The sequence below is a fragment of the Dendropsophus ebraccatus genome, chromosome 14, assembly GCF_027789765.1.
Source record: "Dendropsophus ebraccatus isolate aDenEbr1 chromosome 14, aDenEbr1.pat, whole genome shotgun sequence".
In the NCBI taxonomy this organism is placed as follows: domain Eukaryota; kingdom Metazoa; phylum Chordata; class Amphibia; order Anura; family Hylidae; genus Dendropsophus; species Dendropsophus ebraccatus.
The window spans coordinates 20,945,958-20,962,763 of NC_091467.1; the positions used below are offsets into that span (position 1 = coordinate 20,945,958).

General features: G+C 43.1%; 1 protein-coding gene across 1 annotated transcript in view; it reads left to right on the forward strand.

Annotated features, from left to right (window-relative positions):
• SKAP1 (src kinase associated phosphoprotein 1) overlaps positions 1 to 16,806 on the forward strand; it is a 265,174-nt gene that overhangs the window by 180,398 nt on the left and 67,970 nt on the right. The window contains exons 6-10 of the mRNA XM_069951830.1: positions 4,159 to 4,224; positions 6,362 to 6,445; positions 9,398 to 9,534; positions 9,626 to 9,689; positions 12,102 to 12,269. Of these exons, the coding sequence (XP_069807931.1) occupies positions 4,159 to 4,224; positions 6,362 to 6,445; positions 9,398 to 9,534; positions 9,626 to 9,689; positions 12,102 to 12,269 (519 nt within the window). The remainder of the gene's footprint in view (positions 1 to 4,158; positions 4,225 to 6,361; positions 6,446 to 9,397; positions 9,535 to 9,625; positions 9,690 to 12,101; positions 12,270 to 16,806) is intronic.

Here is a 16,806-nt window from a genome sequence, read left to right on the forward strand (position 1 = left end):
CAGGGAGCTTACTTTCTCTCTGATTTTATTTAGATCTTCTCTTATAAATGTGACATCTGTAGTCAAAGTTCCCACATTAGCTGTAAGCTCCATCAGAGATTTTCCACATGATTGCACTTCAGATAGGATAGATTGTAGTACAGCTGGAGAACCTTGCACAACAGGCTCCTCCTCCTCCTCTCCATTGTCCGTGTCATGTAACACAGAGTAACGTGAGCCAGGACACTCTGCCTCCGTATTAACTGCCATATTTTGCTGAGTGTTTCTAGTTTTAGCCGCACCCACCGGAGACTTTAAGTATTTATCCATTTTCGTTGCTCTCCCATTACTTTTAGCCGGTGTAAAACCTCCAGATTTCCTTGGCTGCGCCTTAGGTGCCATGAATAAAGTGTACCCGTGATTGCCCGGCGACAGTCACCAACTAGGGACAAAGAGGGATGCATTTTAGCCATGTTTGTCTCTCCTTAAGAGCCAGGGTTATTACCCATAGTAATCCAAGCTTACTATTACAGTCCCAAACGCCCCATTTGTATATCACACACTGGTTATTTTACCTCAGGAGTTTCAGTATAAAAAATCCACTTCCAACTTATCTCTTGTATGGAAAAACACTACCGCCAAACTTTACTTCACCCCAGCCAGAGGATGCTTTTACATATGTCAGCGCTGTACCTGAGAGAAGCCAAATTTAAAATAGCTTTAAAGAGCAAGCCAAGCAGAGACAATCAGTTCATATCTCCACACTTCAATCCTCCCTCTGGCCCTCTGTATATCAGCTCAGATCCGCTTTTATGGATCCAGTATAAAGCACAGAGTTCAACATTATATGCACAAAAAACAGTTACCTTATTATGCAGAGGGAACCAAGAGGAGTGACCAAAAATAGTGATAGTTGTGCGTTCTTAGTCAGAGGCGATCAGCTAGTCTTCCTCCATACCACGCCACCGCTGACCATCTGTATCTGGGGGCCTTTTTATACCCTTTCTCTTACCAGAGGTGGCCAGAAAAATGCCTGTCCGATCTAGACCCATAGAATCGCTCCCCCCAGGGTGCCAGAGGAACTGGTCGGCAGGACGGCAGTGCTCTAGACTCGGCAACAAGTCGCCACCAATCCTTACTGTCGCCGGCGGTGGTGCTCCACGGTCCTGCGGCACAACAGGCAGCCGCCGAGCCCACCATGCAGGGGGCCTGAGCTCCGGATGCTTCGGCGATACTCGGCTCCATTCGGAATCGGAGAGAGGCGGGGGCAGGAGAGCCATTTGCTTCGGGCAGTTCCGGAGTCTCTCCGGCCGCGCCACGGCAGGCGGCGCTTCCACCATCATCACGGAGTCACGGAGGGAGAGGAGGGAGGAGTCGAGGACGAGGTCCGGCGTCCTACCTCATGACGCCACGACGCCCGACCACCTAGGATAGATCTTCATTGATTGCTCCTTCCCAATCTGTATGAATGGCATTTATATTTACCAGTCATATTGCCAATAATTTTTTATCGCTGTACTATCAAGATTCACCTTTGATTGTCGTCATCCTTTCTATTGACCTATTATTGTTACTAACACAAATTGTAGTGCATAGTGGTGCTAGTAGAGAGAAATAATGTTGTATTGTATACAAATAAATTATATAGTGCATTGAGCTGGGTATCTGCAGCTGATGGTTGTGCAACAAGGTTGTCATAGATGCAACCATATTCTTGGAAATTGTTTTTGTATGGTCATTTCTATATCTTTAGTGATATTTTTGCCATATTTAAACCATTTTGTACATTGCTCCCTGCTCCGCATTCGGTAATACATCACCGCAGCAATCCTTGATCTTTTACACTGGGGACTGGCATCTTGTAACTTGGATAGAAAACAACCTTAAAATTTGTAGAAGAGAGGAATGATCCGCCTCGCCGTGGCTTTCATGGAACTCTAAGTCCAAGGTTTATCTCCCTGTAATTTATACAGCATTTTCATGCCCGTGACATTCTTGTGGGGATACAGAAAGCCCCATGCTGCTAATGGACTGAAAGTAAATGAAATTAAATAAGCGCAGCAAAGCTCATCAGCAGTGTCTCCCCCCTGGGTAATTCAATTCCTGAGTGCGCTGTGATGGGCGCGTGCGGCACACTCTCTGAAATCCTGCTGCGGGCGGGAGACTTAACATCTAAATAAAACTTTTTACTGCAGCATTTGTTATTCTCATGCCAGCAGGGTCCTGGATGCTGGTTTGGGGACAGTAATGTAATATTCATATTTCCTCCCATGTTGTGCATGCCATATACTAGCATACTAAATATTCCATAAATATGCACTGCAGTTTAAATAAGCTGCCGTGAATTTTAATTTCCATGCAAATTTTTTTTTCCTTTTTGTTATTAACCGCTTGGCTGCCCATCTGTATCACTTGTCTGTCCAGAGAGGTGCAGCAGTCATAAATCTAGTGACCATCTCCGCTCTGCATCTCCACCTGACTCTTCACAGATCATTCCTAGAATAGCATTGCAGGTATTTAACTACACAGATCTCTACCGTAGAGTCCATTATCTACAGCAGACATTTATTAGGAAGCACTTAATTTATAGCGTAGCGTACGTTAGTTAAAAGATGAAGGAACTTGAAATTGAAATGAATTGTTCCAGCGATGATGACATTTTCACATATACATTCCCTGACAGCTCATAGTCCTTCCTTTCTTGTAAATAAAAGCCTGTCCGGAAGCTCCCAGGACGTCTGGTGCACTGCCCAATATTACAGGTTTTGTTTTTCTATACAGGGACCCGAGCCAAAGCTACATGCAAAAGTTGTATAAACAGTATAAATTTTGAAAACTGTATACAGTGGTCATTGAAATTCAGACAATTGGTTCCACACTCCAAAAATAAAGATAATTTAAAACAGATGAAACAAACAATGAGAAACAGCTGAATATGTGATATTATAAGTTACTGTACAGTACAGCAATCAGCATGTGGAGTATAATGGATAGTAAGTGCATAAACCTGATAACACAGCAGCAGTTTGTAGATACAGGATGGAACGGCAGATCCCCATAATGCAGTAGCGTAGTACAACAGGCTAGAATAGAGAAGCAGGGCTGCTGTCAGAGGTCTGTGTGGTCACATGACAGCAATGGGGAAGGGGTGTGTGTTCAGTATGGACCAATCAGGAAGTGAGAATCACAGAGCTGTGCAGGAGGACAGTGACAGAAACTTTTCTATACAGCGGTGTTAATGGCTTAGCGTGAGCGCAGGCACATTATAGCAGCAGTGTGTATAGCTGAGTGTGAGTGCAAGCACATTATAGCAGGAATGAATATTATGGAAATTAAGGGCTGGCAGAGACTGCAAGGAACAGGAAGGAATGAGCAGGGCAGGTGTGGGCACATAAATGCAGCACTCTGTCCGGGGAGAGAGGGGTTACAGCTATAGAGAGGCTGCCTCCACAGTCCTGTCCCCTGGTGCAAGCCCCAGCCTGCAGTGGATCTGCTATGATTTGGAAGGTGACCGAGACTACATTGCTGTAGACCCCGCTATTAAGACCATGCCCCTCCCCCTACTCCCCCTTTCACCCAGTACAGGGAGCTCTTAAACCAAAGCAATGCTCTTACTCCAAGTTACAATTTTGAAAAACTGTGCGCTCTTTTTGCAAAACACTCTTAATCCAAGTTACTCTTAAACCAAGGTACCACTGTATATTCTGTATATAGGTGAAAAGGCATCTTATGAAAACCCCTATTTATATTATATAGGGAAATGTTATTTATGACAGTGGTTTTCTCCCAGGGTTTGTCCTCCATTGCAAAGAACTAAAACTATATGTCCTGGAGCGTGAACCTTTGTTTTCCTACCTTTGTGTAAAAGGGCAGAAGAACATAACATGCAAAAGGTCCAGACCGAATTAAAAAAAAAATTCTGCTGAACCAGAAAACATTAACTTATGGTGTATAGGTCACTATGTTTGCTACTTTTCCTCTCCATTTAGTGTTGGGAGAACAGTTATGGAGTTCAAATTGCTGTTCAAACAAGTAAAATACTGTGCAGACTAAGAGAGTAACATCTCAGCAATTTGACTTTGTGGTGGTGGTGGTGGGGGGATGTTTAATAATGCATCTTAGGGACTTTATTGCAGCCAGTTTCCTGTTCATTATATCATTTTATTAACTTTCTTTCAGAAGCTCGAGATGTAGACGAGCCTGAAAAGCTGTTGAAACAAGGGTATCTGGAGAAGAGGAACAGAGGTGAGATGCTTAATAGGATCGCGTACGGGTTGTGATGAGTCTTATTAAACTCTTTTTTTTTACCGACAACTTAAGTATGACAGCGGCCGTTCTGTGACCCAGTCGTGTCACAGAACGGCCGGTGTCAGTCAGGGCCGGAACAATGGGTAGGCAGGGGTAGGCAATGGCCCAGGGCGCCATCTGGTGGTGAATTACAGGGGGCGATATTCTATCTACCACATAGGGGCCTCCACAAGCCTGAACCCAGTAGCAGGGTTTGCGGTAGAAAAGCAAACAGTAGAGGATGCACGACATCACTTACACTGTGTGGTGTGTATCCTCCACTGTCTGCTGCTGTCCCTGAGGTGGCCCTGGCTGTCGGGTCCGGGGGAGGAGAGGACACGCAACACAAGCCTGCCCAGCGGCATTAGCAGGAAGGCCCCCTGCAGAGCTGTGAGGGTGCATGTATGTATGTTTGCATGAGTGAGTGAGGGTACATGTATGTATGTATGAGTGAATGAGGGTGCATGTATGTATGTGTGTATGTGTGAGTGAGGGTACATGTATGTATGTGTGTGTGTGGGTGCATGAATGTATAAGTGAGTGAGGGTGCATATATGTATGTTTGCATGAGTGAGTGAGGGTACATGTATGTATGAGTGAGTGAGTGTGCATGTATGTATGTGTGAGTGAGGGTGCATGTATGTATGTGTGTGTGTGGGTGCATGAATGTATAAGTGAGTGAGGGTGCATGTATATATGTTTGAGTGAGGGTGTATGTGTGTGTGTGAGGGTGTATGTATGTATGTGTGTGTGTGTGAGGGTGCATGTATGTATGTGTGTGTGTGGGTGCATGAATGTATAAGTGAGTGAGGGTGCATGTATATATGTTTGAGTGAGGGTGTATGTGTGTGTGTGAGGGTGCATGTATGTATGTATGTGTGTGTGTGAGGGTGCATGTATGGTTTTTTTTTTTGGGGGGGGGGGGGGGGCTCGATTTGCCTTCTTTGCCTAGGGCACCAGAACTCCTTGTCCCGGCCCTGGTGTCAGTGAAGTTTATCCCAGCCGGTACTGCAGTAAACTTTATTTCTATTGAACTGGGATGTGGGCGCATCCGTGTGCGCCCGCATCCCAGTTCGCCATTGCAAACAATGGAAAGTGTGTCCGGAGCCGCACGCTCCATTGTGTAAACTGACATGTTGATATGTCAGTCTTTCGTGCGGCCGGATGGAATCTCTGCCTACTATGTGTATACGCTCCAGCTGGGATTCCATTCATTCACATACAACGTATGCTTTGTATAAATCATGGACATTGTTGCAAACTGCAACAACGGCCGTGACTTATACAAAACATACGTTGTGTGAACATAGCCTTAGTGATTATGGCCTCTACAAGGCTCAGTCTACACGTTGCCGACTCAAATGTGATTGAGACTTGTAAAATGCTATCCTCATAAATATGGAATATGCTCCAGAATTCCAACTCTTAATATTACAGATTTCTGCAGATTTCATCCCTCTCTGTGTAGCCGGGGGGAAATTCCCATGAAAATCCTTATGTAATACACACATTTTTGCTCTAGATGTGGATGGAAATGTTCCGCTGGGTATGAACTCTCAGCCAGGTTTTTGTTATTTGCACAGGTAAAACATATAGTGGATAACAGCATAGTTCTCATCCACAGGGTACAGAAATCTGAAATTTCACAGTGGATTTAAACCCTTTTGGTCCACACTGTAGGGAAATCGCAGCAAAAATATCCACCATATGTGCACCTACCTGCCTAGAATTATGTATGACATGTTTGAAGGAGCAACCAGGCCACTTTTTATCTAGTCAGTGTTAGTAGAACTTGAGCTATGAACAACTATCTGCCCGGTTAAAGGGGTTATCCAGCGCTACACATGGCCACTTTTCCCCCTCTCTTGTCTCCAGTTCAGGTGTGGCTTGCAACTAAGCTCCATTTACTTCAATGGAACTGGGTTTGAAACCCCACCCAATCTGGAGTAAAGAGAGGGGGAAAAGTGGCCATGTTTTTGTAGGGCTGGATAACCCCTTTAATGTTTGCAATATAAATCGCTCCACATTTAGCCCCCATCTCAAAATCAAACCCTTGTCTAACCCATCTTATACAATGTTTTTTTTTTCCCCTTAGATCATGGCTTTTTTGGGTCAGAATGGCAGAAAAGGTGGTGTGTTCTCACCACTGTATGTTTTTGGTACTACTCTAGTGAGAAAGGTAAGTGGGGTGGTTTGTTTAAAAATTCTCACCATTTAAAGGGGTAGAATCATGACTGCGCTGTTTGCCACAAGAGCTTACACCTTTCCCTTACTTCTCTGGCCTGTTACCGGTAGAGATGAGCGAACCGGCTGAGGTTCGGGTTCGTATGAACCTGAAATATCAGCTTCTGATTCCCGCTGTCTGCCCGCTCCATGGAGAGGGTGGATACAGCCTGAGGACCACCTAGAAAACTGGGATACAGCCTATGGCTATGGCTGTATCCCAGTTTTCCAGGCGGTCCTCAAGGTTGGATCCACCCTCTCCACGGAGCGGGCAGACAGCGGGAATCAGAAGCTGATATTTCAGGTTCATACGAACCTGAACCTCGGACGGTTCGCTCATCTCTAGTTACCGGATAGTACCTACACTGGACTGAACAAGCTGCACTCTTGTAGGGGATGATTCACAGTACACAACTATAGATGGCATGGATTCGGGGGAGAGGGTTATTGATACACTGGCATTGGAAGATGCTATGTGAGCTGAAATTAACACAGCAACAAGATCACATCAAGGAAGGGTTTACATCATCAAAGCAGACCTGGTCTTCATTGAGCTACTGCTGAAGGAAGAGGGTGAGAGGGCATTACATTCAGGAGGCAGCACTATGCACATAGTAAGAACACTAGTATTTACACAAACTGCTTAGAACTCTAAGGGCCAGTTCGGAATTCTCTGCCACAGAATCCCGCCAGCCTCTGTGTCATACTTGCAGTCTGTGGGAGGCTCGTGCGCCTCCTCTCTCCCCGCGGAAGAATGGACATGCCAATTCTTCAGAGCAGAGAGGCGTGGAAAGAGGAGAAGCACGAGCCTCCCATAGACTGCAAGTATGACACGGTGGCTGGCTGGATTCTCCGCCACAGAATTCCGCCAGTTTTATGCTCTGTAACTCAGCCTAAGTGGGCAGAGAAAAGTGGGAAATCTTTGATCAACATTGTGGAGCAACAGTTTAGGCTTTCTTCCCTCTATAAATCCAGGGCTACCCTCCATTTTGATTTTATTTTATTGTGTAGGGCTACAAGATTTATTTTAACTATTGTGTGGCAACTATAGTCCACAAAATTGCATGCAACTCATTGTTTTGGTTTGGACGGAAGCTGTAGTTGTTTAGTTAAAACATAAAAAAATCTTGTAGTTCAACAGAAAGTCATAACTTTGCTCTGGCCTCACATTGTCTGGCCCCCACTTCCTGTGTTCTGTACTGGTCTCTCTGTTACTGAAGATACAATTTCCCTAGCTGACAGTGGACAGCGTTTTGCGGGGAAGGGAGACACCTAGTGGCTAAGACTTTATAGCCTATATATACAGTATATAGCCTATATAAATATATAGACTGTATATATATTTACAAAGATTCATGAGCATAATTTTTTCTTCGGTTTCTTACATATTTTTATCATCAGGAACAAACATTTATTCCATTTATTTTTCATCTATAATGTAGTCAAATTCTGAACTGGATTTACAGTAGTTTCTACTCACCAGGCAGCCCTAAATCGCTTCTGAAATGAGGAAACCCCTCACTTTGTACAGCCAAATGAAAGATTGCATATTTACGATGTTTTCTGAGCCGCCTAGTCTTATTCTCTTGTATGTATATACCGTTCAGGAAGGAAGGCTTTACACATCTGGATGTGTCACTATCCTGCTGTTAGCCAGAATTCACCGCATGGCCTTGTGCACTAGTGTGATGGGAGGAGGTCCATAATATGGAGGAAATCAGCTATGTGACCTCTAAATAATGCATTGCATTTTTTACTAGTAATGTAATATATGAATTATTGCATTCTGCTAGATGGGCAAAAAAAAAGCAGTCCTAAAAAAAAAAAAGTATATGCTTTTGATTAATGTTAAAATGCTCACCTTATAGCTGGAAAACGTGCGAAAACAGGAAGAGGAAAATCAAGCAGAGAAAACCAGTTAGGATTCCCTTTTGACTAACAAAGTAGCAGCTCTAATAGTAGACTGCATTTTATTGGGTTGTATATATATTCTCTATGGAAAAAAAATACTTGTAGAGAGTACCCGACAAGCATAATATTAAATACAGAATTTTAGGCCTAAAAGGAATGTTAAAATTAAATTTTATAGAATTTTTAGTTATTTTTTTAAATTTTACATTTAACAATGTTTTTTTTTTTTGTTGCAGTTTTCATTCTGGCCACTAGGGCTTAAAACTAAGCTGTGACTTCCAGTTCTGTCTGCGATGATGAGTAGGGGGCTGCTGGCTAGTGATATTAACAGCATTAGGGTCAGTTCACACTGAGGAATCGGTGGCAAAATTCCGAACGGAATCCCCGTCGAGTACGAATTCCGCCTATCTCAGCGCCTCAATGTAAGGTATAGGGCTCCTCCGCTATATTCTAAAGAATTGAAATGTCTATGCTTTGAGCTAAGAGCCGCAAAGAGCGGAGGCACCCTATACCATATAATCAGAATTTCTGTGCCGATCCCTCAGTGTGAACTGACCCTTACAGTGAAAGGTGACACCAGGAGATACAAAGACAATGGTTAAACCCGAGAGATCAGCCTCTTCCTCCCTGTTGAGTGACCTTTGCACAGGTCACAGAGGTTACAGAGCATGCATACATATGTGTCCCATACAAAGAATAGGGTCTGGAGATGTTCAGTGTCTGTTTCCATGAGGCCTGCAGCAAAGCATGTCACTAAATGCTCTTAAAATATCGCAGACCCATATGTACTAATAATGCCAAGGGCAACACTCAGACCTGATTGAATGGCTTACATGCGGAAAGGCTAGCCAGGCCCAGGACAGTTCACATCCTATTAGCACCATTCACCATCTTGTGATAGAAAGTTTCTAGTGTGAAAAAAAAGTTTTGGTTGTTATTGGATTCCAGGATAAAACCCATTTCAGAGTCATGTTCTTCACAAAGTAATTGTTTGCAGATTTTATGGCAAGGAAAGTTCCTAAGGGTGGCTTCCTAATAAAAGACTGTGGTGCCCAACTGGTGTCAAATATCCGCAAAGACTCTCGAAAAGATTCCTGCTTTGAGCTCATCTCTCCCGGCAATCGCAGTTTTGAGGTAATGCTCAGTGTTCTAGTAAGTAAAAAAAAAACGAAATAAAAGACAACGCAAACCTACAACAACATTTTGGTAACTACTGTATTATCAGTTCACAGCGGGCAGTCCAGGAGAGGCCAAGGACTGGGTGGAACAAATACAATTTTTGGTAAAAGGTGAGTATAACATATTTCTTAACGTGACCCTCCAGGCTCCTCCTTTTAAGGCTCATTTACCTCAGTATAAGTGTGCCAGTTACCTGATGTGCAGCTTTTTTTCCTCTCTAATGGTTAGTAATCTGTACTTTATAACCATTCTATTCTGGCTGTAATGAAAATCAGCCTTTCATGCATTGACTTCCTAGTGAGCCTGTAAGAGGCTTGTGGCAGCAGGGAGAGGGTAGCCTGAACCAATGAGAGGACAGGGGTGTGTCCTAGACTACCACCACTGAATTCTTTGGGCGGACAGCGGAATCTGCTGGAGCATATAATGGAGTTTTTGGAGAGCTAAGCGGGAGCATGCGGATTCCGCACAGAGTTTTCCTACAGAATTACTCTGTGTGCATATACCCTAATACAACTGAACAAAAAGCAACCAATAAATAGCTGATAATGACCCTCTGTAGATATGGATTTGCATATACAGTTGAGCTCTTAGAATGGGTTCACACTCCGTCGCTCGTCCCCACCTGCGCCCATGTGCATTTCCACCCGTCCCATAGACTCCATTCTATGGTCGGGCGAATTCCGCCATACGCTGAAAGAATTGACATGTTTCGGCGGAGGGCGGAATCTGCCTGGGCATAGAATGGAGTCTATGGCACAGGCAGAGATGTGTGCAAGCAGGAGCAAGCGACGGAATCTACTGGAACTTCTCCATACGGATTCCTCAGTGTGAACCAACACTTACAGTCCCTTTAAGAACAGAATCAGAACACTAATGACCCACATGACCTCTGTCATTACTTATCTTGTCCCTTTTTATATACAGTATTTATTTTGCATGGAAGGTGATGGGTCAAACAGTTGGTCATCTGAAAATTCATTATGTTATGGTAGACCAGGCTGAATGTGGTAGGAGCAGTATTGTAATTTCACTCTGTAATATAGAACGTTTGCTTTTATCTATATATATTGATTAGGGTTTGTGTTCTGCTCTTGCCAAACAAAGCAGACAAACCAGTTATAATAATATGTGTTTACTAAAAGTTATAATATGTGTTTTTTTTAACCTGTATAAAGGGTTATTCTGCTCATTTATAAACTTTTTATATATTGCCGCCGTGATGCAAAACTTTACAAACATGCTATGCTTACCTCTCTGCACTCCCCCAGTGTCTTTCTACAGCATCTTGGGGTGCCCAGCTAAATGATCCCACCTCCACTTCCAAGGCGGACTTATCTTGGCAGTGGCACCTTGCTCAGCCAGCCGGAGACACGCTCGCCCGCCGCTGTCCACGAGCGGCGGATTACGCAACGGAGTTCCCGTCTGTTTTAAGCAGTGTGCACATACCCTGAGGCTATGTTCTCAAACAGCTTTCAGTCATTTTTGAGTGTAAAAACTGCTGTAAAAATGGACCAAAAGCCATTTGGTCCCTTAATTAAAACAATGGCTCTTTATGGCTCAAAAATGGCCCAAAACACAGTAAGGCCACAAATGGTAGATTTTTCTCCAATTTTTCTGTTTTACGACAGCGTCACCGTATCTCAGTAGGCTATCAGAGTTAGGGCCATATTCCATGGAACGATTATCGTTTGCATGATCTCAAACGACCGCTATTGTGAACAACCTGAAATCGTTCGCTCATTTACACAGAACGATGATCGTTACTTATGATCGTTCTGGCGGTCATCTTGTCGTCGCTATTTCATTCGTCGTTACTGCGAACGACCGAACGACGTCTTATTCCATGCGAACGATTTGCTTACGAGCAACGATAAAAATAGGTCCAGGTCTCATTATTTTTCTTGTTTGTTGTTTAATCTTTAACTGCTATTCAATTGAACGATTATCGCTTCGTTCCGAACGATTTAACGCAACACTTAGGCAACACTTATGGAGTGCTCTGCCGGCCTCCACAAGCTATTTTGATGTTGTAAAAATTGTTTAGGATGGTTCACACATGACATTTTTTATAAGAATGCCCCATTTTTCAGTTTTTTTTTTTGTTTTTTTTTAAACAGTGTCAAAAATTGCTGGGAATCTGTAGCATGGCTTTTTTTTTCTCTAATGGGCCTCCTATAGTTTTTTTCCCACCTAAAATAAAGCAAGTATAAATATATGTTGCTTTTTTTGTTTTTGTTTTTCACATTCCCTATGAAAAATTCTTTATCACATGACAAGAAGGCTCATGTACTAAAACACACAATTTGGGAAGAAAACTACATCAGAAAACACATAAGGCAGTGCAAAACAAAATAGTCTGAAGGAGGCCTTATGGGTATCAGTGGGTTATGTGAAGGTAGACATTTTTCACATGGCTATGGCCCCAAAAATATGAAGTCTTATCGATGCTATACAAGAAGTATAGATTATTTTTGAATATTTAGAAGGGGCATTGCTTGTGATAACTTCTTTTGTTATCCCAGATATCATTTCGCCCTCCATACCCTATGATGACGATGAAGATGATGAAGAAGAAGAAGAGTCTTACGATGATGTGGTCAACTTGACCTCCTCTCATATGATACACCCTCTACCTCTGAACCGGGCAGACAGTCCCACGGAGGATGATGACATCTACGAGGTAGTTCCAGGTAAGAGGTTACTAATCTAAAGCCATGGGCAGCTCTCTCTTCTCCCACGTTGTTTAGTTTCCAGCTGTAGGTTATTTGTCTTCACTCGTTGTATGGTTCTTTGTTTTATTATGCTAATGAGCATACAGTCTCTGCTGGGGCCATTTCTCGTGTCCCAAGCAGAATAAAAAACCAACATTATTTCCTCAGCAAGTCATCGTCGTTAATGAAGTTTTACAAAAACAGATACAACCAAGGAAAAATAAAATTTCACAGGTGATAAATTTTTCCAATTTCCCTGGCAGAATTGGATCAGATTGTTAAATTAAGAGTGAAGGTGTCTGTTAGACAGCAAGGAGCGGTGATGGGTAATTTTATAGAGTGGAAAATTGAATCAAATTGCTACATTAAAACCCAGCTCCTGCGAGATTTTTCTGTAGTGCCGTCCACTTTGTCACTGTTCAGAGTCCGTGCACAGCTGTGCCGCAGGCTCCTAGTTTCTGCACCGCTGGTCCTTCTGCCACAACTGGCTCGTGTTTTCTCCCTTGACTCCCAGTGCCAACTTGGTGCAAGAGAAAGGCATTCAGCCTGCAGGGGGACAAATAAGATGCTCTTCTTACATGAAAGAGTAGTTTTGGCAGAAATGTCCACTCTCTCCATATGTCCAGCTTTTTAATAGCAGGATCGTTCTCTCGCACTTTTCTCTATGCCGCGAAGCTTGTCGTGGTAGATAAAGCAACTATTTGTATTCTTATTTTAAACATCTTTAACGTAGTTTGCTTCTTTTCTTCGAAACAAACAATCTTTAGGTATATTTTATACACTAGAGATGAACGAATCACTCGGAAATTCGTTTTGCGAGTATTCGCACGAATTCACGAATTGCATACAAACAAATTTCATTAAAAACTGGTGAACGAACATGTTTGTAAATAATCGTATGTTTGTACAAAAATGCTGTTAATTGTTCCTTTTTCGCTGATACGAACAATTTGTTCAATGGTCGAATAGTTACAGCAATCATTTTCGAACATGTGAATGTTTATCTCCTGATGTATGCAACTGCGTAGTATTCGCAATTGCGTAATGTTAGCAATTGCGTAATGTTCGCAACTGCGTACATTATGCAACTGCGAAAGGCTCGGTTCACTACATTTTTGCAATCCGTTGTTTTATCAGTTTTTTGCAAAAAACGGATGGAAAATGGATGGAAAAAACAGATGCATGTTTGATCCGTTTTTCCATTGAATTCCATTATTAAAAAACAGATTAAAAAAATCCGTTTTTTTTTTAAGGTACACAAAAATGTTAACCTCAATTTTGTGTCTATTAAAAAAACGGATCCATTTTGATTCGTATTTTTTTCATAATGGAATATAATGGAAAAACGGATGTACACACATGCATCCGTTTTCTCCATCTGTGTTTTGCTAAAAACGGATGAAAAAAAAAAACAGGTTGCAAAAACGTAGTGTGAACCCAGCCTAAGTGTAAGCTAATATGTGCGGTCGCCATGTTAAACTAATTTGCGACGTGAATTTGCAAATTGCAGTGAGGCGAATTAAACAGCCGATTCGCTGCGAATCAGAATTTGTATGATTCGCTTCATTCATCTCTACTATACACCACCAAATGTACGAAACTTAGAGGTACAAGGACAAATATGATAGATTATGAAGGGTATGGAAGATTGATATAGGGAAGAGGTGATTAAGACATTGCAATCTGGTGGAAGTGGTTGTGATGTGTGTAGCTTAATATAGGCGGATTATTAGTGTTTTTATTGCTTCTTTTTTTTTTTTACCTTGATACTGTGCAAAGTGGTAAAAATACAGAAGCACAATTGATAGAAAAACTGATGGATACAGTGCACTAACATGCTTATAATAAAGCTAGAACAGATATCTAAGAAGGGGAAGAGGAGTCTGGGGAAAATGATCATCGACAATGCTTGGTCCAGTATAGGACTATACAAATGACTAAGTCCATTTTCCAAGCACTGTTCTTTTTAGACTACACTGCTTAAAAAAAAAAAATCACCTTAAAACATAATGCATGTGAGATGTTCCACCGGTAAGGAGTTATCAGTAAGACCCAGCTCCAGGATTAGTGTCACGACTTAACCGGAACGCGGGCTGAAATATATACTGTCATAAAAAGTCATTGCGTGATGGGATTCTAATCAACTGCTTTCTGATGTGATTGCATGCATTACACAAAGACCAAATGTAAGACGGATTCCTATCTCAGTATATTAATCTATCAGAGCTGACCTTCTTTCTGTGCTCGAGACCTTTCGAGCCCTCCTGTCGTCTTGGAGATGAGCTGGAATACAGCTAGAAGACTGAGGCCATTAATGGCAATAAATGTGGATGAGCGCAGAGACTGTCTGCGATTACAGCAAGAAAAAAAAACAAAAAACCCTGCTCTCTGGAGAGACTTCCCGTAAGGCAGCAAGAAAGTGAGACAGATCACTTTGGAGCCCTATGGGAACTGCACAGCAGGACTGGAATACTTTTACTGGTCCGCTCCATTTGGAGGGGGGCATTATCACTTAGCAGAATGCCAGGAAGACACTCCACTAAAGCTTTACCTTACCTGATCACTTGGGAGGGAGCAGGTGCCTACAAGAACTGGAACCAGCGCAGCATCGGTGGCAAGTAGAGAGCATGCCATTAATAATGCTTTCCTTAGAATACAACCTTTTATGCATTGGTTTAACCATTTGACCGGTCTAGTTCTTTAAAATGAATAAATAAATCCTGATAAACTTATTACAACCATACTTAATACCTAGACACTCGATTTCTATGGACACTTAAGTTCGATGATACTGGGCCTCAAACATCTTTCTCCCCTTATAATGATGATGATATCCATTGGTAGTGCAACAGTAAAAAAAAAACTTATTAGTGCTTTCCCATTTGTCTGACTGGACCACAGGGTTCCTGGATTACCAGTGTAAACCAGTGGATCTGTTTCACTGAATTTTAAAGTTTCACCATAGGCTATCAGTTTTAAGGCTATGTTCACACAACGTAAGCTCCAAAGTAATCATGGCTGTTGTTGAAAATCGGCAACAACGGCCGTGATTACTACGGAACTTACATTGTGCTGCAGCTGACCCTAGCGGCGCCGCAAAAACTGACATGTCATTGAATAGCGGCCGCAGAGTACCTGTCAGTTCACACAATGGAGCGTGCAGCTCCGGACACATGCTCCATTGTGTGCAGCGGGGAATTCAGATGCGGGCGCACACTGATGTGCCCGCATCCGAATTCAGCGGCAGTGAAGATCATCCGGCCTTTACTGCAGTAACGGCGGGATTATCTTCTCTGACACTGGCCTTTCCGTGACCTGGCCAGGTGACGGAACCGCTGGTGTCTCACGCTGTGGGAACATGGCCCGAAGCTGATTTCACTCCAGCATCAGTGGGTTCATTTCTCCACGCACTGCTTCAGCTAAAAATAATAAGTCTAGAAAAAGGGACAAGTAAAAACTAGTAATTTTCTATTATACTGAAATATACTGATGTCTGTGGATGGATGCCTGGCTTTGGTAAACCCTTGTCATGTCGCAATTCTCGCAACAGTTTGACCCAAAAAGGACGCTCTGGTATTTCCCAATTTATGTTCCAATACTCACAACCGAGTGGGACTTAAGGGGCTATGTATCAGGGTGGTTTGGTGAGCTCCCCATTGGGAGGCACCCCTTGGTAACAGGCTTTCCTCTCCGGAGGGATATCTGGCTATTCCCGTGTTTTGAGACTCGTAACTGAGGCTCCACAGTCCCCTTTTTTGCATATTTGATATATCTTCCCAAATGAATCCCGCCAGGGCTAGATGGCATCAGAGCTGGGCACTAGCAGAACCATTCCCTGTCAAAGAACAGAAGGGAAAAACCTAAATGGAGGAGAGATTAGCGTTGAGCAGACATGGAAAACTGTTTGGGTTCTCTGAACCCGAACGCTCAGCCCTAAGGAGTCCTGGAAAAACATGGATACAGTCATAGGCCATAGGCTATCCTCATGTTTTTTCAAACTTACTAAGGCTGAATCTAACTTCTGCAGCTTCAGGAAATCAAAACCAGAGAATTTGGGTTCAGAGAACTTTCCTGAACCCGAATACTTTCACAGGTCCACTCATCACTAGTAGAGATCCTAGAGATCAGATACTTGCACCCAGGCTTGGACTGGCTCACAGGGGAGCAGGGGAATTCCCCCGTGGGCCCTACCCATTGGTGGGCCCCTGAGCAGGAGGTCTGCATCCCTGTTTAGCAGCTTCAGAATGACCTATAATCCCCCAGTTAGTTTCATGGGACTTCACCTTTCAAGAAACCTTTGACCCTCCAGCAGTTGCAAAACTACAACTCCCATCATGCCTGGACAGCTCCTATACACTAGATCAGGGATGGGGAACCTTTGGCCTCCCAGCTGTTGCAAAACTACAACTCCCATCATGCCTGGACAGCCTTCAGCTGTCCAGGCATGATGGAAATTGTAGTTTTGCAACAGCTGAAAGGCCGAAGGTTCCCCATCCCTGGCATAGAGTGTCTGACC